General features: G+C 38.3%; 1 protein-coding gene across 1 annotated transcript in view; it reads left to right on the top strand.

Moving 5' to 3' along the window:
- Window positions 1-21,619, top strand: part of GRID2 (glutamate ionotropic receptor delta type subunit 2) — a gene marked incomplete at its 3' end in the record, with an annotated part of 1,368,259 nt that extends 1,346,640 nt beyond the window's left edge. The window contains exon 16 of the mRNA XM_082605769.1: window positions 21,461-21,619. Within this exon, the coding sequence (XP_082461895.1) occupies window positions 21,461-21,619 (159 nt within the window). The remainder of the gene's footprint in view (window positions 1-21,460) is intronic.
- Between the last annotated feature and the right edge of the window lie 3,761 nt (window positions 21,620-25,380).

The following is a 25,380-nucleotide window of genomic DNA, read 5'->3' as shown; positions in this document are numbered from 1 at the left end:
AATACAGTGATTTTAAATTATATACCATAAGTACTATAAGTATAAGAACTTAAAAATAGTCCAGAATGTTTTGTGAATTCAGAAAAAGGCAAGATCTTTTCTCAACAGGGTGATAAAATGTCTTGGTGGAGAAGACAGTTTTGGAACTGGGCTTCAAAAAGAGTATAATTTCTACAAATATAAAGTAGAGAAAGACATTCTTAGGTACAGGGAAAGATATAATCCAGCTCACAGAGGAGGAAAGCACAAGGTGCATTTGAGAAAGATCCAACACATGGCCCATGAAGAGCAGTAAGGACTTAAGACCACAAAGCTATAAACATCAAACGCAACTACCGACCTAATGTCTGAGTCTCATCCTGTTTACAATCTATTCCATTTTGAACATCTGGGAATATTAGAAATATGACGGTGTTTACAGTCTACTGGGGACAACAGACAATTTAACAGGCAGTGACAATAAATTGCAGTAACTGCTGTTGTAATGGAAATGCAAAGTGATTTGCAAACCCCGGAGCTGGGGTGGGAAAGCTCCCCTGCTGGGATTCCGAGCTAGCCGTACAGGAAAACTGAGAGTCAACCAGGCAGAGGAGACCAGGGTCGTTTACACAAGGTGACCAGCATAGACGCAGACCTGAAGCCAGAGGGCAAGATTAGTTCCAGGGACTGAAAGAAGTAGCCTGAGCTGGAACTTAGAGGCAAAGGAGAATATGGAGAGAATAAAATGAAGAGGTAGGAAGCGGGCCTTGAAATGCTTCATAAGCCACTTTAAAGAATTTGTATTTTTAAGGAATAAAATTCTGGGCAACATGAGGGAGCCATTAAAGTGTTTAGAGTGGAGTAGTGACCTGATCATATTCTTCTTATTATTATTTTTTTTGCGGTACACGGGCCTCTCACTGTTGTGGCCTCTCCCGTTGCAGAGCTCAGGCTCTGGACGCGCAGGCCCAGCGGCCATGGCTCACGGGCCCAGCCGCTCCACAGCATGTGGGATCTTCCCGGACTGGGAAACGAACCCGTGTCCCCTGCATCGGCAGGCGGACTCTCAACCACTGCGCCACCAGGGAAACCCCATATTCTTATTTTAAAAATCACTTGAGCTGCCCTAGGAGAAAGTTTTGGAATAGGACAAGATCTGAGAAAGGTGGACCAGTTAGGAACTTCAAGTTGCAAAGTAGAGTCCTAGTGTCTGGTAGTAGCAGCAGGGAAAGATGGAGGTAGAAAGACTCTAGAGAGAGTTGTGGCAGAAATGGGCCTGGGTCTGGGCTTAAGGTATTTTTTGAAGTATTTAGTATAAGTGAAATCGTGAGACGTAACAAAATCATCCAAGGAGTAAGAGGATCTAGTTAGCAGAAGATAAGATCTGGGCATAGAACCCTGAGGAAGACGAACATTTGATCAAAAGACGGAAGAGTGTACTAGCTAAACGATCAAGGCAGAACACTATAAGAGCAAGTAGCCTCAGAAGTCATGGGAAGACAGTGTTTCGTAGAGAGTGGCCAATATTGTCACATGCCACTCAGAGAAGGAAAAGCACCCAATAGAATTAGTAACATGAAGGGCCTCCCAATCTTGGCAAGAAAAGTGCTCAGGAGAATGGAGAGGCTGAAACCAGACCGCAGTCGGAGGAAGAGTAAGTGGAAGGGCATATACATTGTTCTTCCAAGGAATATGGTAATGAAAGAGAGGAGAAAAATGGAGCTGTATCCGGGGGAGAGAATAGGATCCAAGGAGGGTGTCTGTTTCCAGGACAGGAGAGACACATTTAAATGCAAGAGGAAGGAACCAGGAGTGAGGTCAATGTTGAGAGTACAGTAGCAAGTGGGGTATTCAAAAGGCAAAAAGGAACGAGATCCAGGACATGATTAGTTTTCAATAGGAGAAGGGATACATATTTTACTGTAACTGCATGACAGGGTGAAAGGATGAGTGTGAATGCAAGTAAATGTCTTTGTTCGATAGCAGGATGAGAACCCTGTTGGAGTCTAGTTTTCATAAGATAGAGAAAGCAAATCACTGTGAGGGTCATGTGTCAGAGATTTTAGAAGAATAAGGAATGGAGAGGTCGCTAGAGCAACACAGTTGGACTGGTGTACAGCTTTGAGGGCTCAGCTGAGGTTGGAGGCCACGATAAGTTCTGTTCAGTTGTAAGGGTTTTTTTTGATCATTCTCAGCAGCTTCTGTTTAGCCATAGGAAGACAGAGTTGGATTTAACCACAGCTGCAGATTTCACCTAATTATGAATAAACGGCAGAGAAATGACTCAATGTTACTAAAAAAAACGTTCATCTTAATGGGGTGTCCCAGTGGTCTAAGAAGTATAGAAGGAGGCCATATTAATTAGGGTAAATCATGCTACTTGCTATAAAAAATACCTCCCCCCAGTCTCAGGGGCTTAATGTCATAGATTATTTTTCACTCATATAAAGACCAGGAGAGGGTTGTCTTCCATCTGGTGCTTTAGGACCGGGTTTGCGTGTATCCAGTGGCCCTCATGCCCCAGGACTTTGGAGCCTCCTATGGACCTTCTGCATCCAGCTTGCAGAACAAGTAGGGAGAGAACATGGAGGATTGTGGGAGTTTTAATGCACCGGCTCTAGAAGTAGCATTCATCACATCCACTCACAACCCACTGGCTTATCACAGGGCCACATGCAAACAGTTTTGCTTAGCTTCTGCTCTCACAGCCACAGAGGCACAGAGTCAAGTTAGGAGGCTTTGTAGTCTTGAGGCTAAACAAGACAAAAAGCAGTCCAAGTGAAAATGAAAGCACATTGATTTTTCTGAGAAAATCAATAGAATTTGGTGATAGCTTAGATCAAGGACGATAAACAAGGTTCTGTCTAAAGCACAACATTAAAAAGAATTATGAGGTTAAAATCTAGGGTCAGTGAGACCTACCCAAACCATCCTACCTAAAGTTATGATCCCAGGCTTCCCTGGTGGCGCAGTGGTTGAGAGTCCGCCTACCGATGCAGGGGACACGGGTTCGTGTCCCAGTCCAGGAGGATCCCACATGCCGCAGACCGGCTAGGACCGTGAGCCATGGCCGCTTAGCCTGCGCGTCCGGAGCCTGTGCTCCGCAACGGGAGAGGCCACAACAGTGAGAGGCCCGCGTACCGCAAAAAAAGAGAGAAAAGTTATGACCCCTTCTTCCAACACTTCCCATCTCCTCTTACATGGCTCAGTTCTTTTTCATAGAACGTATGGTGTATGGTTTACTATGTGCCGTATACTAACACACTAAGTAATTTACTGACCTGGTATTGTCTTTCTCCTTCTGCTTGAATGTAAGCAAATTGAGGGCAGGCTCTTTCCTCAGTGCCTGAAACAGTGTCTAGCATAAGGAGAGTAATTGTTGAATGACTGAATGTCAGGAGATTAACAAGGCCTTTCATGGTGAGATTTAAGCTGAAGTGGGAAATACACACACATATTTACCAATGCTGACTTAGCTGCAGAAAGGGAAGAAAGACTCAAACATCATGACAGATTCAGAGATGGCTATTTGGAAGAACAGTAGACTGAGGGAGAATAGTTTATACATGGAGTGAAAGGAGATATTTGGTTTTTAAAATATCGTATTTGAAATGAAGGTAAAATATCCAGGTGGATATATTCAGCAAAACACTGAAAATGTAGAACCTGGGTTTAGCCAAAACATTCAGAATTGAAGTCTCAGGATAGAAAGATAAGAGCATCAGGATAAGAAGGTGGAAAGTCATTCAATGGGCAATGAAATTTTTGTGTAGCCAAATTATATGATCTAAGGGACATTTGAGGATAATTAATCTAGTGGCTTCCTGTTGGATAGAGTAACAATACCGCAACTTAATTCTGTCAAAAAAAAATTATGCCCAAAAGGAAAATCTTTAGTGCATTACTTAAATCAGTATCAGTGTGCTAATATAAGGTGTACCATATACACAAAAGAAATCCAAAACCTGTTTTCTCACAGTTCTGCTGAAAGACAATCAGCATCTCCGCCCTCTTGTGGTGGTTCTAGAGAGAAACAGGCTGAGCCTTCAAGGTGCCCTGAATTGAACTGTTCCTTGACCACACAGTGGAAGAACAAATCGTCTTTGTATTATTCTGTATCTGTGTCCTTGGCGAACAGAGAAATGACCTTTTCTCCCTTCACAATCTTTCTCCTCCTCCTATCCGTCCTACCTTCCAAGTAATAGCTAAAACACATGGATAATAATAATACTGGGCAAAAATCTGAGTCAACAAAGTGCAAATGCTAGATGACTTAAAATGTCTATAATTCTAATTTTCAGTAAATAACCATTACATGATTTTTAATTGCTAGTCTAAATGTTTGTTTTTGAATTTCATCTAAATTAGCTATTATTAAACAATAGGAAATTAGTAAAAATAGTAATGCCATATTTACATGTAAAAATACTTAGAAATACTGAACATAATATCCAAGCTCCACACCAACTAACAATTAGGGGCTTTTAATAAAGAAATTGCTAAAGGTTCCAGTGATGACTTCACTTCATAAAATTGTTAGGTTGATGTTGAGCTAACGCTTCCTCCTATCTCATATACTAAAAGGGAACATACCCAGTGACCCCAACATGATCGTGGTAAAAATCAATTCTCCAATCCACATACAGCACAAAAAAGTACATTCTTATGATATTTTTGATGTCACATTTTTCCAATTTTCTTCATAAAACATTGACTGGAATTACAGTAAAACATTCTATATAGCCCCATATTTTTCTATCCCCATTAGAATAATATGGGACATACTGTACTATATTTTTTAAAAATTCAAATAAGACCAGTTTAAGAGCAGTTTTGAAGGCTAATTATTATATAAAACTTAAATATGCACAGACTTTCCAAAATTGGTAAAATATGAGAATTTGAACCTCTAGAGAATTTTAGAAAATTCCAAACATTTTAACAAATATTAAAAAACTGAACAGTTTCCTTATAAATAATCAAAATATAAACAGTGATTTCCCTTGATTACTTTTTAGAATACACTACAATAAAATGAGCATGGATAATTCAGTATAAGTATCTAAAGTGACTATTTAGAATCTAAGAAAATTAGGTAAAATAAAAACAGTCTTCAGTTTACAAAATGTTCATTTTCTGAAGTTCATTTACAAGTCACTTATTTTGAACACATGGTATATGATTCTATGGGGGAAAAAAGATATACATAATTGTTGTTTTTTAGGTCAGCCTTCAAAAAATGTTGTTTAACCATTAACATTATTGAAATATTTTAATAAAATGTTTTAAAGGCATTATTTGTACATTAAATAGGTTCTTGTACAAAGAGAAAATACAATAATACAAAAGAGTATACAATTTTAAATATTTTGAGAATACTGGTATCCTGAGAAAACAGGTTAGTGGCATCATCAAAGACATTGAGTCTAAAGGCTAGGGTTCAAATCCATCATTTGTCAGCTGTGTTACCCAAGGCAAGTTACTCAGTGTCTCTGTGTTTCATTTTTTCATCTATAAAATGAAGATAGTAATAGGACATTCTTCATAGTATCCTGAAAGAATTTAATGTCTGATATTAAATGGAAAGCACTTGAAACCCTTTCCTCATTCACAGTAGGCTCAAAATAGTCTTACAATGTTATTATTCTGTACATATTTCTGTTTAATATAATAATATCTTTTAATTAATAAAAGCACCTGCTAATAGAGTGAAAAATATGGTGAAAGCTAAGACAATTCTTAGCTAAGACAATCTTTCAAGACAATTCTATGGAAGCCAAGAGATGTCAAAATGAAAATACATACACCACTCCGCTGCTTAGAAATTGTGTACAGTGTTGTGAAACTGCAACAGAAAGTTTAAAAAATTCATATATTTCTTAAAACATTCAAATTTTAGAAGTAAAAATTTTATTCCAAAGAAAGCAAGCTTTTAAATATGCATTAAATTATCTCACCATGCCTTCAAGGTCAAATTGGTCTTCTGATTATATATTAAAATATGTTTTATCTTAAACATCTCTGAGCTTTAAGAGCTCAAAGAAGCTTCAGCAACATTATAAAAAACCATATCCAAAGACAAGTTGAAAATCGGGGAGGTAAGCCTGTTTATAGAAGCTCTACTAAACTAACATTGAATTACAGGCTTTTAATGCTTTTTAAAAAGGGGGGGCGGGGTCTTTCTATTTTCTGTCAATAAAAGAAAAGAAAAGAAAGACTGCTAACATTAGGGAGATTTTCATTTTTTATGGTTTGAGCCATTAAAAATATGTTCATTCTTCAAATTAAAATAGAAACATAAAAAGAGATGGAGGCAGTTTCTGACACCACAGACATTTGATGTTAGCTGAAGTAGTGACAAACGCAGGGCTACACTGAGAGAGTTCCTGCTTTTTCTTTCTCCAGTCGCTCTTTAGGGAAGAGAAAACACTAACTTGCGCTCCTCTATCATGTTGCGACTCCCTGCTGTCTTCTACAAGGCCAGGTGGTGGCGCTGTGGCACCATTTGTCGAGATTTTAACATTGACTCGTTCTTGCATAAGTAACCGTGTTTTGTGAAAAGACTCAAGCCCTCTTTTGAAAAAGAAATTATTTTAAACGTACTTTATTCTTCTCTTTAGCGGTAGGTAAGCCCGACATTTAAGTCCTTTGGTTATTTTATTTTTTACTCTCTTTACGAAGATGTTTCTAAAACGTATAAGTATAGCGACTTAGAGTGTACTTTCTAAAAAATTGACTAGGTGGTCATAGGGTATGTGGTTTTTCTCTTAGTGCATGAAAATAAAGATAAAAAGAAACGAGTATATTTTGTCCACATTATTTTCAGATACCAATAATTTGGTACACCTCCTAACCCCAATCTACTGCCCAAATCTTCAGAAAAAGAAAGACTTTTCTCTTAAAAAATAAAAATAAAAAAATATATTTAAAAAAATAAACAATTTTAATTCAATCCTCTTTCTAACCTCTCAGCGCTTGGTGGGAATGTTTGTTCCTCCTGACAGTGATGTTATGTGATGCAACCTACATCCCAAAGATGAAAAGTGAAAACTAAGTTGGTTGATGCAGAATTGTGAACTGGGCCGTTTTCTTCCCCATTTACGCTACTGTCCATATTCTTCTCCTTTTACCTTTGGCCTGCCCAGGACAAAAATCATGCTGGGCAACCCTCCACTACTCCTTTCAACCCACCTTTGATGCCAAATGAAGTGCTGAATAAACAGCAGAAATCAATGCAACTCCTGGTACCAGGTCCAAGTAGACATATATATTGCAGGTGAAAACTGAAGCCCTAGAAGGAAAACACATTAGAAAAAGGCAATATGCAATTTTAGAGTCTATACAACAAGGCCGTCTGTGACCCATGTTATCTTGGTGAATGAGCGAGGGGAGGGGAGGATTCACAAGAACTCCCTATGAGTGCCCAGCTGGACGGGCCATCCTCCATCCACTACCACATCTACTGCTCCAGGGAGGCATTTCAAAGCACTGGGCTTCGGGTTTCACAGATTTTCCCACCTCTTCTAGATAAATTGTGAAGCAAGCTATATGTCATTTAGCTATAGTCTACTACAACTACTGTTTTAACCTATTTTTTCCTATGGAAATTATATTATTTTCCAAATAAAACCTTATGCTGATTCCCAATATGCCAAACAAAATCAAAGCAGTATTTTCAACATACTTTGTACCTTAAAATTTATGAAATTTACTTATTAAAAGGCAACAAATGAGGAAAACGGTTGACTGTTCTAGACCAAAGTCTAAACATTCAACTTATTTTGGTGTTTTGATGGATCCACAAACAAAAGTAGTATAAGAAAGCGTCTACACCATAAAATTTGAGGGAAGCCATTTCTAACCTGCTTTGACGAAACTCTATTTCCCTATGAGACCAAAAAAAAAAAATTACAGTTGGAGTAATTGTATTCTAATAATAAAAATAAAGACATTCATCTATAACACACTTTAAAAGCCACTGTTCTAGAACAATGCCCTGACTTTTTTTTTTTTTTGCCTTAATTCCATTTTGTTAGGCAATTTCCGATTTCTCCTGTGTTCGGAGTTGGTCATAAATGAGAGAGAATATTTTCCAACTTTGTTCTATGGGAGTTTCAACCACTATTGATGGTTGTCTATAATTTAACATGCCTTTTGAATTTCTATTATCTTAGTTCTACATGTCTTATGAAATTGTAATACTTATGAATTGTAATTTTAAAAAATGATTTGAGAGACCATCTTTCCAAATTCCACAATGCTACTGAGTACTTTTGTGAACAGGACACATAATTCAAAAAGAATTTTCTGGTGAACAATGAGGTGGGGCTGAGCCTCAAAGCTTCAGAAGCTCCAAGGATGCAGGAAAAAGGAAAGGAAATATGATGAACGCTCAGTCTCCTCAGCAGGCTTTCCTCACCCAGTTTTCTCATCTTGGCACTCTCCTCCAGAGCCTCTAAAATCAAAAGGGGAAAAATGAGGTGAGAAGAGGGGAAATGTCAACAATCCTGCCTTTTGTCAGGGACCAGTTCTGGTTTCTCATCCTACACTAATGTGGAATTCTCTTTAAAAGATAGAGGCTTAAAAAATTTTTTAATAAATAAAATTTAAAAAAGATAGAGGCTTTCTGATCTTTCCCATCTGCAGAAAAGTAAATAATAATATGATTTACCTGGTTGCAGATTTTCTTAGGGAAGCTGTGAAGAAGATGACAGAATACAATTTGTTTCCCTCATAAATGCTTCTCCAAACTATACAATCAAACTAGCAGAAATTCTATCAGGTTGTCCCTAACCCCGAGCATAAATGATAGGTTCCTTTTTACATGGCAGCGATAACGTCTGCAGAGTTTTATTTCCAGGGAGACAGGGCAGGATTTGCTGCTATGCAGACTGAATAATGTTGGAAGCCAACATCATGTCACATTTTGTGTGCACTTTCCAAAGATTAATCCAAGCGTTACAAATGGGACACAGACCGCCATTGTCCCAGGGACACTTTAATAACCCACACCTACAATATTCAACCTGTTGTTTGCATAGGGACAACTTTGGGATGCAGAAACCCACCAGACTGACTTGAGGGAAGGAGCCCTGGAGAGGCAGAGGCCCCGGCGCCACAGCACCTCCACATTTCATCCTTCGTGGCAAATGAGTCTGTTTGGAGTTTATTTATGCTTGAGGATGGGGGTCACGCAGCTCGCTTTCTCCAAAGCACCTCAACAGGCATGTCTTAAATCTGCTGCCTGCTAACTCTGTTTCTTCCTCGCATTGTACTTTCGGCAGGCTTTGCCAACTTGCGGATAATTTTTGATTTGTTTTGCATCATGCAGCTCAAATTAAGTAACATGGCACATGCCCTCAGGATTTAAATTGTGCCTGGCCAGTTTCTGCTTTTATTTTTTTCTCCCCATTCCTCTCCTTTCCTTACAATTCCTGGCATCTGTTGTTCTCCAAGAATATTCTTTGAGAATGGAAGACTCGTGAGAAAGCCTCAGTAGGAAAAGAGTGTGAAAGGTGGATGAGAAGAACTCATGATTTCCACTTTCCCCGATTCATGATCTTTAAGTACTCCCATAAAATACTTCATTACTGTTAGAATCTTATTTACTTTAGAAGAAAATTCTAATGACTCAGTAGATCAGAATTCATAACTAAGCTCTACATGGAGTTTAAAATGGCAGTAACATATTTTTCACATAAGGTGGTTTTGGTACAGAGAGAAATAGTTAAGATTATAATGAGCAGAATCATAAATAGTTATGATACCTTTAATCCTAGACATTTTGAACAGTATCAAGAAAATAATTTTTTTCTTTTCATAACACATTAGTATCTTGGTATATGGTAGCATGTCTGTAACAGAGGAAAAAATTCAAAACCGAGAGGACTTTTTTAAGAAAAATGCCTTAGGGAAACCATATGAAGGCTAAAAGATTTACAGCAGCGTCATGAAGATTACGTGCATGTATGATACATATAATATGTATCAAAAGGAAACTATATACAATTAACTTAATTTCCACTTTAATAACAGGCTTCCATTATGTGAAAAATGACAAGAGAGAGAAGAGAGAAACTGAAAGCTAGCTGTACGCATTTTGCTCAAGGATTTGCTCCTGCAATTTAAACTTATACTTGGTCCTTATTTAAATAAGTATCAATACGTCTGTAAAAATACACCATTCCAAATTTACCTTTAGTGCTTGATCTAATTTGTTTAATTAAAAGTACTGTATTTCTTTAGTATAATATTTTTATTTTATTATCTTTCTTGTAACCAGGTGGTAAGTATAGGCTTCTTCTCGACCTCTGTAAATATTATTAACCTTGAGATATGATAATAATATGATTTACAAAGGAAAGCGTGTATGATGCCATCGGTTGAGAGCCTTAAAAGCAAACATAGTAATAGCAAGAGTTCGTGTGAAAACACTGTGTCGATTGTTTCCCTTTTATAAGCTTAGTTTGAGGCGATAAGCATACCCGCTGACAGGGAAAGCGACGTAGGAGCGTGTTGGGGTTTGCTCCGTGTCTCCCAAGGCTGCAATAAAGCTGCTGACTAAGCTGCACTCCTTTTGGGAGTCAGGGGTTTTCTCCCAAGTTCACTTGTTGGAAGAACTCAGTCCCTTGCAGCTGTGGGACTGAGGCTCCTGTTTTCTTGCTACCACGGCTCCTTTGCACTTGGCCATTCCCATAGGGCCTCTCGGGCTTCAGGTCCCTCTGACTTCTGGAGGGGCCCAGTCCCTTGTACAGGCTCCGCTGGCTAGGTCAGGCCTAACCAGGTTATCTGACTTCTGAATGACTCTGAGTTAACTGACCAGTAATCACAGCAGTGATAGCCCATCACAGTCAAAGGTCTCGCCTACACTCAAAGAGAGAGGACTGCACAGAACTCACACCCCAGCGTGTGGGAACTTTGAGGGTCATCTTAGAATTCTGCCTGCCACGCAGCTAATTCCGATCGCAAAACTGTTGTGAAGGATATAAAGTAAAGGGTAGAGGAGGGAGGAACTTATTTAGAGAGAGTGGTCAGAAAAGGCCTCCCTGGGGCAGTAATATTTGATCTGAGACTTGTAGGACAACGAGCGAACCTTCATGGGAATGCATTTCAAAAGGGTATTGTGTTGCTATTCAAATTCAATGAGTGGTTATTACATCGTTATAATTCCACTTATATGTCGAAGTCCATACTAGTTTTTTGGAGATATTTGTAACAAAGAAATTCCCACTCCCAATGCGTAGTTTTAAATAAAACGTATTTTTCTAGGAGCATTCATGTAGTTCCTGCAGGACAGAGAACCTGTGATGTAGTTGAGCTATGAGCTGCCCCTCCTAGAAGCCCTGCAGAGAAATGTCTCAATAGCTATTCGTGGGCAGATGCCACGGGGATTTGCCCTTGGAAAGATGCATAGAAATCCCCCTACAAACTAACAATTATAATTGACCATGGTGGTGATATGTCAAAACCACGTATGCATTATTTCAAAAAGCATTGCGGTAGGATATTTTTGAAATATGAATTTACGTTCTACTTTCTGCAGTTTTCCCTTCTTCCCGACTCCAAGCTCAAAACCAGGCCCTTCGTATTTCTTTTCAAAGTGGAAAGCAGGTGCTTTTTCTGCCTTTGGTACAAACTTAAGGTTATCAGAAAGATAATGTTAGGAGATCTGGAGAGACAGAGATGCCAGGGAGTTAGTCTGAAATAAGAAGGAAAGGGGACAAAATTTTCCCCAGAAAACAAAAAAAAAAAAAGGGGGGGAGAATGGGATGGGCTGGGTAGAGGGAGACGTCAGTGAAAGAGGCTCTGAGAGGAGATTCTGCAGTGCAGGACCCCAGTCTTTCCAAATAATCCTGCTTCTAAGGCAAGAACAGAAACAGCAAAGCCTCTGGACGTGACAGGGCCCCTGACCTCAGCCTGGGATGTGGACCTCTTGTTAGAAAACCAGTGTGGACCCAGGACTAGTGGCTGTGCCTATGGACCCAGGACCATGGTGCAAACTCAGTTGGAAGGCAGGTGGAGGAGAGCCTCAGTACTGACTGATTTGGCTCCCTGGGTCAAGTTTAAATCATGCGTGAGTCTGTAGACCATGCGCTGTGCACAGGACACTGAGTACTTGCTTAGGCATCAGGTGCATAGGAAACCACCAGCAAATTCTGTCTTCATTAAGCCACATTCAAGAAGCAAAATTGCTCTTACATACGTTACTGACAACGTAGAATAAGTTTCGTTAGTTTAAATGGTTTGAAGCATTGCTGTACCTTAGAGATTTCAGTCTTCCTCTACCTTCTTAAATGCCACCTCCTGCGCTCTGAATAGACCGTGGTGTAGGAAAAAGAGAGCTGGACCCATTAGCCGGAGTCCTGGGTTTATTCCTGCGGCAATCATTTATTGAGCGCTCTTTATTATCCAAGTATCCTGGGCTTCCAAAGATTAATAACACCAGCTCCTGCCTTTTATCCGAGAGTGGAGAAAAGTGAGAGAGACAGAGAAAAACAGGTTATGGGCAGTATGCACAGTGGTTACTCACCAAGGCTCAGAAATCAGAAAATAGGAGTTCAAATAGCTCTTCCACTGCTTAGCTGTCGGATCTTGGGCAAACCGTTTGATGATCCTTAAACTCAGTTATCTCACCCACTAAATAGTTTCTACAATCAATAGAATCTACTAAGATTCCTGTCTCATGGTAGCTACGAGATGGCGTTTATGAAAGTTTAGTATTCTAAATGAGTCATTGCAATGCAATGTCTTAAATGTTATGGTATTGTGTTTATGTGACTCTATATGGATTCCTTCAGTCAACACACCTTCACTGAGCACCTACTATGGTGCTAGATCTGAGTGATAAAAGTCATGTAAACTCCCCAAGACTGCCGCCTTTGTAAAATGAGAGGTTTGGAATAGATGATCATTAAAGTCCCTAAAAAATTGGTCATGAACAAGGGGAAACTGAGCAGAACATCAGCCCATTGTTCTTTTGTATATTTTTTTAGCCCATTGGTCTTTTAGAAAAATATTTAGATTACATCCACATAGACATATTGGGGGGAGGGGGAAGACATAGAAACAAAAGAGCAGAAAACCTTCAATTGAGCCAAATAACTATTTTTAAAATAAATAATTTTTTTGGAAGCTACCTAATAACTAAAATTTTTTTAAATGGAATCATTTCACAATTCTAGTAGTAAAATAGAGATTATACGGTTATCTGGTAAATTTAATCAATAAAGTAACCAATCAGTATGATTTGGGTAGGTATGATGTCTCCAGCATATCCTTTAACTCTTTATGTAATTGAAAGTTTAATTTAAAGCTGATTCACTTTGTTATAAAGCAGAAACTAAAACACCATTGTAAAGCAATTATACTCCAATAAAGATGTTAAAAAATGTTTTACGGGCTACCCTGTTGGCGCAGTGGTTGAGCGTCCGCCTACCGATGCAGGGGACACGGGTTCGTGCCCCGGTCCGGAAGGATCCCACATGCCGCGGAGATGCTGGGCCTGTGAGCCATGGCCGCTGAGCCTGTGCGTCCAGAGCCTGTGCTCCACAACGGGAGAGGCCACAACAGTGAGAGGCCTGCATACTGCAAAAAAAAAAAAAAAAAAAAAAGATGTTAAAAAAATTTTGATTACATTATAGCTGAAAAAAAATAAATAAAATCTGATTGAATTCAGTCAACTAATTTCTAATCAGTTGCTATGTTTTGCTTTTGTTTAAAAAGAAAAATATTTGAAAAATTCATAGGTGTATGTTTTCCCAAGTGGTTTCTACAAACATGGCTGGAAAAATTTTCAGTGAGACACAAAGGAGAACTTATTTTAGGCATCAGTCAAATAAATGGAAACATTGCTAAGTCTAGAACTCGTCAGTCCATCTGAAAAGGCTAAATTTCTCTTAAATTTTGCATATTTTAAAAAATAAAAGCACTTGATTTCCTGGTTTGGGCTTAATATAAAGGATACACGTTAGTCAGATACCTGGTACGCCAGACTTCAATGCCATTTTAGAGGTCAAAGATAGCACTTCTGAAGAAAAGAAGGAGAGGCAGAAAACAACTGTAACTATGGCAAAACAAGATTTCTAGCACCATTAAAATATATGATATGACAATCGGTGTGATGTGTCACAGCAGTAATCCTGTGTCAACAGGGAAGCCCTGTGTGCTGCTCCTTCAAAACCTGGGGCTTTCCCTGACCTTTATAAACAGGTTGAGAACTTTATATGCCCCTTTGCATGCAGCCACTGCCATAAAGCTGGAAAGTGTTGTGATGTCCAATATGCATCTGTGTATCTTATCAAATTTAGGATCAAATAATTTGGAAGCATCCAGTTTCTAGAAATGCTATGTAGCATTAAGGAAAGAAGCAGGATTAGTATATGCTGCATCAGAAAGATAAAAATCTTGTTTTGTACTCTTCTATGTGTATTTGTATTGTATTAAAGATTTTGGTTTTGGTTTAAATAAAAGTCCCGTTAAACTTTCCTGGTAGCATTTAAATGAGTATCGTGAATCCCCAGTCTTTCCCACTGTCAAAATTTTTTTTCTTCCGTTATTCATAGATATTTGTACAAATATTCATAGGTAGTAACCTGGATACATGTGGAAAAATTCAAGAGACATTGTAGTTATAAAAGTTATTTTATAACATTACCAATTTGTTAAAATTATCGTCCCATATTATTGTTAAAATTTTGTATTTTACTAATATTTGAATAACTGAATCATTTTAGAAATCATTTTCTCTCTTTCTTTTAAGCTGTGGATATAGAGACCAAAGTTAAAAGAAATTGTGACAATTAGCTGATTGATTTTTCTAAGCATTAAGTATGTTGGAAAATGCTGGATGAATTCAGTGATACCACTATTTTCCCAGGAGTCAATAGGTAATGTCATTAGCACAAACACATAAATAGTGCTCAATACATTTACTAAACCGAATCTAATTTAATTGAAAATAATCAACTGTTTCCTGGTCAGATTTTTCCTAGATCTATTATTCAGTTAGTAGCATTCTATTTTTCAGTAGGCCTAGAATGAATTCATTTATACAGAAGTAAACAATATACCTAATTAATATAGATTGGTTTTCTAAATCAATAAAACAATAAATTACCAAGTTTATAGTTAAGTTTGCTTTTGTTTTGGTTTTAAAAATAAAAGGCTTCTTTTCGAGACTTGGGTAAAAATTGAATTTATTATTTGAACATCTTAAAGTGATAAGTTTGTGTATGGGTAAACTTAAACTGCACTGTTTTTCCTTATTTTCTGTTTTTTTTTGTTTGTTTGTTTAATTTTCAGTTCCAAGTTCTAATTCAGTGACATAGTCCTGAAAGATTTGCCACATAAAGTATAATATGTGAGTAAACAGCTATTTTAAATAAAACATAACACTATTTTATTAAATATTTTTCATTTACGAAAATAGAAATACTGATATGGGATATAAAATAATTAACTCCTTCTATCTAGACTTTCTATTACTAATATAGATGGTGCTTTCTAACACTAATATAGATGGTGCTTTCTAACAGTGATTTTACAATACCTATAACAGCATTTCTTTCAACTTCATAAACAAATAAATAGAGTTAAAGCACTGCACTTTCTCACATCATTTTTAATACGACCATGTGCCATGGAGAATCTCAGATACATAGATGCTATAACAGCAGTGAAACAAAATAAACTAATTTATAATTATAAGGGGAATTTGGTTAAACTAGCAAATATGCAGATGCTTATAGACATATCTCAGGTTAAATTACTCTCATGGGCTCAATCCAGGTTAAAAAATCTCAACAAACGCCTACTTAGCGATTAAATTTTCTCGTATGTGTCCCTTTAAAATCATATCTGTAGGTTGTATTGCGTGTTTGCCCTCCTCTTATGTGTTTTGATGCTTTTTGTTGGAGAGAGAAAACCCAGCTTCTGAGCCTGAATCTTTCTGGCTATTACACAGTGGCCGTTTCAGACCTGTGTGCTGATGTTTCCGATTCCTGGGAAGTTCTCTTTGCCACAGGGCGTGCCCTGAAACACATCAAAAGAACCAAGTTCTACAAAAGAAAAAAGAAACTCAAGTAGGCTTGAACATACAAAGAGAGGGAGAAAGAGATGAGAAAGGGGCCAGGCAGAGTGTTGAATACAAAATGAGTTCAACCAACCCCAGGAGCTCTTCATCACTTACATTTATCTTATTCCGGGAGAGGGGCGTCAAAACCAGCCCTGACATAAACCACCCACTGCCATTGACTTTGACTCTGTGTGTGTGTGTGTGTGTGTGTGTGTGTGTGTGATGTGTATTGTACATAAAAAGGAACAGATTACATGAGGAATCACTGTTACCTTACACGAGTAAAAAAATTTAAAAAAGGAAAACCACTTAAAAACACAAATTACCAAAGTCCCAAGGAAATAAATTTAGCATGGTTTTCACTTAACTAATCTATAATGTTTATATGGAAATCTTCTAATTGTGCACTGCTTTAACATCTTTGCTGCAGTATTTACACTGTACCTTGTCCTTTTATCATAAAGCATGTGAGATTTTCCATTTCTACTTGGAATATTTTTCACATTTTAATATCTCAGGGTCAAAACTCTTGGTTAAATCTCTGCAACAAGATAGTTTCTGTATGATAAATTAAAAAAAAACAATTAAAATGTAAATGGTCCAAAAAAGGGAAAGGATAAGAGAAATATTTTCTGAGTCTATACTACTTCCATCTTTGAAATTAATGCCCCTAAATTCTGACTCTTGGCGTTCTTTAAAAGTATTTCGTATTGCTAAATCTTTCCAGCAAATTTTACTGTCATGCTGGAATCATGATCTTGAATGTCTGCACAAATTTTCTATAGATAGAAAGTGTAATGTCAGATCTGACTGCCCTTAGTACTGCAATGGAATGGCCTTTAAATTTTGCTGGTTCAGAGGTAAGTAAATTAACATTGAATGGGAAGAAATAAACTTGAAAAAAAAGAGAAAGAGAGAGAGAGAGTGCTGTCAAAAAGACTTTTTTTTATTAGCAAGATTTAGAAACATTACATAAGGGGCACCTTTAGGACTTCAGTTCAAGTTTTTCTTATCAAGAATGACTATTATAAATAGTAGGCTCAAGACTTTTGATACATAAGTAGTCATAATCTAATGTGCTGATATTGGTTTCCTAATATAAATCAATCGAATAGTAGTGTGTATCTACCAATATTATGATATTTACTTTATTTTGTGCTTACCTGAGACTTTCTAATTTCTGCTTTACTGGGTTTGTACTACTTGAATGGCTCTAGATTACTTGTACACTGTCATTATAGTATATAATTCTCATGTGTTGCTTTTGTTAATTGGTATTCAATAGAAAAACTAAACTTTTTTAAAAAAGATATTTGCAAAGGTCGTAAGCACGTGTAGGTGAGTGTGTCAGGTTTTCTTAGTAGATGATGCCAAGCATGGCTCCAATGGCCTTGCTTGAACAAAGGGTTTCAGTCAGCCAGCAGTCTGGAATGAAAATGTAGAATCCCTGCGGCTTGTGTACACTTGACGGAATATGCTGTCAGACCTACAGTTATCTTTTCAACTCATTCATAGACTCTTTCTCTGTTTCAGTTTTCTTCCATTTTCTTAAGCAAATAAAACCATTCAAACAATTCAGAGTTTGAGGCAATCGTGTACTACTCTGATTTACCAGTAATATCAAAATAAAACTACATGCTTCCTCTCTCATTTCTACAATGAATTATCCAGAAAGACTGTCTTGAGAGAGAGCTCGCTCAAGAGAGAGAAACACAGAAGTGATTAAAAAAAAAAAAAATCAAACAGGAGTTACAATTCTGAATGTTAATAGTCCTGGTCCAAGTTTTTTTGTCTTTAAAATCAGCCCCTTCTCAAAAATACCACCAAATTTACCGTTTGATTTTATGCGGTTAAAGTTTTTTATGCATACCTTGTTTGTGATTAGCATTTAAACCACTGCAAAGTGTAAATACAACAATGGAACAAGAAGACAGAAGACTTTCCTAAAGATTAAAAACAAAAACAACATAGAACTCTACACCCACCACATCATATCCAGTCCCCAGGTGTTGTGTGTGATGTTTTCTAGGCGAACAGTTACTAGAGCTTCCGTGAGTTGGTCAAAGTGAAAAGGGAGAAAAGCACCTCACAGCCTCGGTGTGGCCCTCAGAATCCTGCAGGTCAAATAATTCACTCTGACTGCAGGCATTACAAGCCAGAAGCTCAGGCTTGTCCACCATGATGCCCCTGGATGTTACGGTGTTCTTAGGAGGCAGTGACTTGTCTTTGGGTCACAAGTCCTGGCCAGCATCTTAGGTGTGCCCTCACCAGGCATTTCCTGGCTTCCTAAGATGCCCTGTCTTCACAGGGGGAAGTCCTCCTCCACATGACTGATGGGGCTACAGTTCAAACAGTACATTCATAGGCTATTTGAAAAGCTGATTGTTTATTAAACCAAGGTCCAAGCTGTTGGAAATATAATGTTAGTCTTTTCCAATGATATATTTCATGATCCTCTCAAAATTCAGATATCTAAAACCCATCTCTTTCCTTCTAATGTTTCTACCTGTCAAAGGAACAAACATCTATGTCATCTCCAGAGGAGACTAAGGTTAATGGACCTCATTCCAGTCCTGACTCTGCTACTTACTAACAGTGTAACTTTGAATGAATTTCTGAACCTGTCTAGTCTATTTTCTTATCAGTAAAATGGAGATGATTATAATTCTTATCTCATAGAACTGTTGTAGGGAACAAATGAGACTGAATTAGATACTAAACCCAAGTGTCTGGTATAACCTATAATAATCAATCAATAAATGTCAGCTATTTAAATACTTAAAGAATCGTCTTTCACTCATGCTTCTTGATCTTTCCAATCAGCCAGCTTCAGAGACCCACCCACTTGGCATTTGTGCCTTTTTCCCTTACATTCTTAGAGCCTTGGTTCTAAACCTTGTAACTAGATTGCTTTAACAATAATTTCAATTGATTCTCTGAACCATTTTTACTTCAGTCCACCCTGTATATCACTGACAGTTTGATTTCTCATAAATAATGCTTTCTGTCCACCACTGTTAAAAATCTTTATTGATTCCCCCTTCCTACTCCTCTGCCTGGTTTTCAAGAGTCCACGCATTCTAAGTCTATTCATTATTCCCTGATGCAACATCTGGTTTTGTATAGACAATTTTCTGCCATATAATTTTTTAATTGATTCCCTCACATAGTCAAAAAACATTTATTGGGCTTCCCTGGTGGCGCAGTGGTTGGGAGTCCACCTGCCAATGCAGGGGACACGGGTTCGTGCCCCGGTCCGGGAAGATCCCACATGCCGCGGAGCAGCTGGGCCCGTGAGCCATGGATGCTGAGCCTGCGCATCCGGAGCCTGTTGTTCCGCAACGGGAGAGGCCACAACAGCGAGAGGCCCGCGTACCGCAAAAAACAAACAAACAAACAAACAAACAAAACATTTATTGAAGGCCTACTATGGACAAGATGCTAGGGATACAAAGGTGTTGGTTTCCAAAGATATGCAAATAAATAAAATATTCACTCTGTCATCAGTTAGATTATCACAGAAAATAGACAGTTAAGCAACTCATAATAATATACCAGATAAGAACTCTAAAGAGGTATAGGAGAAATGTTTTTTTAATTATACTGCTATATAGCATTCTGTCCTTGAGTGGGAAGGCCTCAAGATATGTTAGAATTCAATGATTACAGTGTAACAAAGTATTGTTTGCCACACTGCTTCATGCTTCTAGGAGTCATAGGGCCCTCAAAGTTTGTGTATTTTTGCCCTTAAGTAAAATTGCCCTCAACGTGTCAAAATTCTAGCTCTCCCCACAAAACCAGTGGCATCTCCTCTAAGATTTCTTCCTTCATTATTCCAGTATCTGATGTGCCTCTCTAGAACTACTATATCTATTAGTCCACATTATTTAACTTATTGCTTGGTTATATGGATTTTTCTGGTGTTTGATATTGTTTTGTGTATGATAGACTCATCTCCCTAACCAGATTCTGAGCCTACTAAAGGCAGAATTCATGCTCTAAACAAGTGCATTTCCTATTTGCCAAAGAACCCAGCTTAATTCTAAGACAGTTATAGTAACAAATAATTAGTAATTGGCTAATTGATTTATTTTTGATGGGTAAAATGTATATTTTAAAAATAAGTATTTTTGTACATTACTTGCTAGTCCAGTATTCACTAAAATTTGTTCTATGTAGCACCAGTTCTACAAAATACTAATATTACTAAATTCCTAAATATTACTTAAAAACTTAACTCCACATAGAAATGTTGGGGACATACTGAGTTAAACATAGTTGAATAAGATTATTTACTACAAGACTTCCTAGATAGAGTCTTTAAAATTTGTATAATTTAAGTCTTCAAAAGAGGTAGATATCATGCGGTGTTCCCCAAATCTTCTTAATGACAAAACCCATTTCTTGGAATTAGTGTTCACAGAGCTCACTTTGGGAAATGTCTTCTAAAGTCTTTGGAACTGATTTCTATTTTTAGCTCAGTCAGACCATTTGCATTGCTGAAATAACTGGTTATTTAATTCCATTAACTGGTAAGTGCTAACAATCCACTAATAATTTTTAGAAACACTTACTTTTCTCTAAGCTCTAGAGCATTAGCAAAGATTTTGACAAAAAAAATCTGGGCTCAAATTCTAACAAGAACGTAGAGGAAGGATCAGGCTGATCCCTCTGAAGCTGGCCAAAGCTAAGCTTCCCAATTTGTGCCTAGGTTCAAGACTCTTGCTGTTGATCTAAAGTTTTATGATTCTGTTACTTAATGGCTAAATTATGAGGTCTACCCCTTGGGTTTCAACAAAGAGGGACTTTCCTTGTTTAAGAGCATATATTTAAATGGGTGGGTTAAAAATGCATTTAACAACATCGAATTTGATTGGCAGTTACAACTTTACTAGGATTTATATATTTATTATTTATTATTAGTGTTTTAAAGCTTATGCATGGTACGAAACTATAATTAAAAGTCAAGATCAGAGATTCAAGATCTAAGGAGACAAGCTCCAGGGTATTGCATGTAAAAAGTATATCAAGACCACGTTTGGTAGAAAGCTCTACTGACTCTCCATCTGAGGAGGATGCTGACTTTATTTTCAGGTGAAGATATCCAAGGCCTTGTCTAGTGTAAGCTACCAGTGTATCCTACTCCAGATCTGGGTGAACTTCAAGGCCCTCCCTGAAACAGATTCTACTGAACGAGCGGCCAGTATGCTATGCTTTCTTTTGGCTGCCTGGGGTCCAGAAAACCTATGAAGTCCTATGAGGTTTGCAATGGCTCTCCTCATGCTCCACTTTGTTTACAATGGACCTTTAAAGTGGAGCCAATGCCTTATAAGTAGTAGTAGGACAATGGAAAGCCAGATCTTATCTGAAATCAACCTTGATGTGACCTTACGCCTTATTTTCCCGCAGGCTTCATCCTTGCAGAATGAAACTACAACATCTGAAAGAAGGAATGCTTGGCCATTAAGGCCATGTTTGAAACTTGCCACCAGTACCTGGAGAAGCCAGGCATCCAGTCATGGCCTGCACCAATCATCACAACTGGGAGGACCTCTGGGTGACCCATAATCTCTAGCAGCACCAGGGCTGCTGACCTCTTCTCCACCTATTGATTTCAGGACCCACTTGATCCTGAGTGCCCAAAACTGGTGAGCTGATGTATTATACCCTAAGTTAAAAATTCTTACTCAAGTAAGTTGAACTCACCAGGTTGTGACACCCACAAATTTGTTCTGTAATCCACTCATAGAAGAGCAACAATGTGACTACTACTTTCAGCCACAGGTCGTGGGTCTTAGAGCAGCCGGCCCGTTCTTCTTAGAGGGATGCTTCTATGCAGTGGGCTTCTTGCCTATGTGTCATGGTCAGGAGCACTCACACTGAGGTCCAGGTCTGGACCACAGAAGCTTTGTCCTCCAGCTTCTACCTGTTCAAGGTTCAACACAGCCTCAACTGTGGGTCTTGGGACTTCTGATGGCCAAGTGTCAAGAAGACAGACATGGAGGACCAAGGAAAATGTGCCTTGGCAGAACTGAACCAGAAAAAGACTGAGCCCTCTCCCAACTTTTATTGAACCACTGGTGACTGTGATTAATCATCTTCGGAGAATTTTTATCACAGAGCTCTCTCCATATTACTAAAACAATATTATTTTCATATTTGTCAAAATGAACCACATTTCTCCATGACAAGAGACATTGCCTTTACCCCCAGTGGCCATCAAAAACCTACATTCTGCATGGATCCCTGACTAATGTAGAGCTACCAGTTTGAATTCACATCTAGTAAATTTGTCATTGTAGACGAAGATCACTTGGATCATGAAATTACACCCTGGAATAGCAGTGCCTGTGTATACTATCCACCATCAAAATAACTGAGTTTTCTCTATTCCCAGTTCCACATTCATCTATTATACCTCTTCCAGGCAAATCAATCTCTTACAAGTAAAGTACAGAAGCATCCCATGAAACATCTCAATCCTCGGTGAATTCAAATAACTTTTATTGAGGATCTATTATGTGCCCAGAACTGTATTAAATTCTGATTATACAGTGATGAATATGTTACAGTGCTTGCCCCTAAGAAGTTTACATTCTAATGGGGAAGTCAAACAATTAAACAGAATGATGAGTGCTACAGCAGTGGGATGATGGCCACGAGAATCCCCTCATCTCTGATCTTTGACCACCCAGGAAGCTCCTAGCTGTCCAGGTTACTCAGATGATCTCCTAATACGCCAAAGCAACCCACAAGATTCAAGCCCATAAGCGGCAGTCCCCGGGGGAAGCCCTGCAAGTGGTAATTGTATGGATTCTGGTTACTAATGTATTCTTTCTAAACCACCTGACTTTTAAACAAGTTAGGTGCTCACTTACTAAGCGCCTTCCCCATTATGTCATCAAACTGGTAGCCCTCAGGTTGTAGCTGCTCGCAGATGGAATCAAGCTGTGAATTTGGAAGACGTGGTTTCGAGTTTGGGTCCTGGCACTTATCATAACTGTGGGCAAATCACTTAAGCTCTCTAGTCTTTGGTGTCTTTCTTTGCAAAATAAAATTGAAAGCATTATACACTATACCTACCTCACAGGGTTGTTGTGAGACTCAAGTGAAAATGTATGTGAAAGCACTTTGTAACTTTGTTATTTCTAATCACCCCATTTTCCATGGGCTCTTCCTCCTCCCTTCCAAATACAGTATTATAATTTACCAGAAGGAGGTATTCTTGCCACCTTCACGCAAGTGAATGGTACAAAGAAGATGAAGTATGTGCCCTCCTAGATATCTGGCTTCAGTATAAGAATTCTGATGCCTCACAAGATGACAAGGACATATTCCAGAGGACCAAAGCCAGGACCCTATTGCCATATAGACATTCCACCATTAACACACCACTAGACTTGGACACCAGTCAGCCCTCTTGATGGAAGGCTTTCCCCAGGGCGATTGTAGAGAACCCCCTCTTGGCCCCAGAGAACTAGACAGACAGCAGTGATTCAGGGAGTCACCTGGGCTTTGGCTACCAAAGGAATCACCAGCCACTCCAGGGAAGAGCATGCCTCCTAAGATAGAGTGAGAAGACTTGGTTATAAGGAGACACTGATCCAGATAAGCAAAACACAAGCCACCCCTGACTGCGTGATTTATTATAGTTGGGCTGCAAGAAAAAATTCTAGACATTCATTTATAGCAAAGATTTGGTAACACATTCCTTCTTCAAGCACACTTTATCCCTCAGGCCAACCTGGCTCTTATTTCTCTGATTTTGACTTGTCTACTCTTTGTCTGTCTAATAGACCTGTGATAAGCTGTGTTCCTGGCTAACAAGTCTCATATCACACACACACACACACACACACACACACACACACACACACACACACACAGAAGGAGGTATGTTTTCTATCCTACACACATGGCCAAGCCTTAGCCTAGCCTTCCAGTTCTGGTGACTCAAAATGGATTTTGGATTGGCTGATCTAATTTGAGTCCAGTCTCACTGGAACAGTCTATCCCAGGTTAAAACACTGCCTCTATTTTGGTCCTGAGTAGAAGTTTAAATGGAGTACCTATGGAGCCATTGATACTCAACAATCCTCTAAGGAAAAAAAACGATTTTGTCTTTCTACATCATTTCTATACCAGCTTCTCCAAAACTAAGAACATAATAGCATGTAACTCCAGGAATAGCATAAAATTTCTACAAAAGATCTCTTGAGTGAAGAGAATGATGATTATATACCAAAAGATCAGGTAGGATTGGCATCCCAGAAGCTCTAAAGTAAGATCTTAAGCCTGAAAGAGAACATTTCAACTATAACCCACTCCTCAGGCTCCCAGGGCAAGGAAAGAGGATTTTAGGAAAAATATAGATTGTGTTAGTTTCCAAAATATTTTTAAATGGGATGGAAAATAATTCACAGTGTCCTCCTAGCTATTTGTCAGAATAGCTGAATCTAATGTACCAAATAAGTGAACTGAGAAATTCACAAATCTTTTCTTAAGGCTATAACATTAAAATTTCACTTTAAGACTTTAAAAAAATCGAACACAATTAAAACAGTGTTTTATAGTTTACAGTCCCCACTTGCCATGGGAAGGGAGCCAGGGAGACTCAGAGTACCAGCCACCCAAGGTCAGAGGCACTGAGCCAAAGGACCCTGCAAAGAGCAGGCCCATGCCAGGAAGAAAAGCTGTTGCTGAAATGACAGCCCAAGCTTATGAAATAAGATGAACTTCAGCTCATGGTAACTGAGAAAGAAGAACAGACCGATCCAAATCGGGAAAGAGATTAAGATGTTGGAATAGGTATCAGGACAAATATGACTGGTCAAGAAATGGAGTCACCTACAGCCACATGATATTTGTCTTACAGTAGCCTTTCTTATGAATCACAATATTACTTCCTAGTTTCCTTTTCAGAAGTAAAGTCCTCAGTATCTCTGACATCACTTACATAGTCAGCCCCAAATAGAAAACCCTTCCTCACCCACAGACATACCTTTTATGATCTTGGTTGACATAATTTTCTTTTTCAGAGATTTTTAATTTTTTCATAAATCTTTGATGAATTATTTTATCAATAAAAGTTTGCCAACAAATAATTTCCCTGGTTGAATTCTAATTCCTTCTTTGGTGATTAAAATTGGTAATAAAAATGAATTACTTTAATAGTTTGTCTGCCCTTGCCTGTCCAAGGCTATGTGAGAAAGAAAAGATATTCCCTCACAGATTACATGTTAAGTGAGCTAGGAAGAGTTACAGCCAAACACCAGGCAAGGGTAGCCAAGGGGATGTTTGATAGTGACACACAGTGAGCATTCCAGCTT

Source organism: Mesoplodon mirus, assembly GCF_964341445.2.
Source record: "Mesoplodon mirus genome assembly, chromosome: 2".
NCBI lineage: Eukaryota > Metazoa > Chordata > Mammalia > Artiodactyla > Ziphiidae > Mesoplodon > Mesoplodon mirus.
Note: the sequence above shows the minus strand (reverse complement) of the source record. Positions and strands in the feature narration are given on the sequence as shown.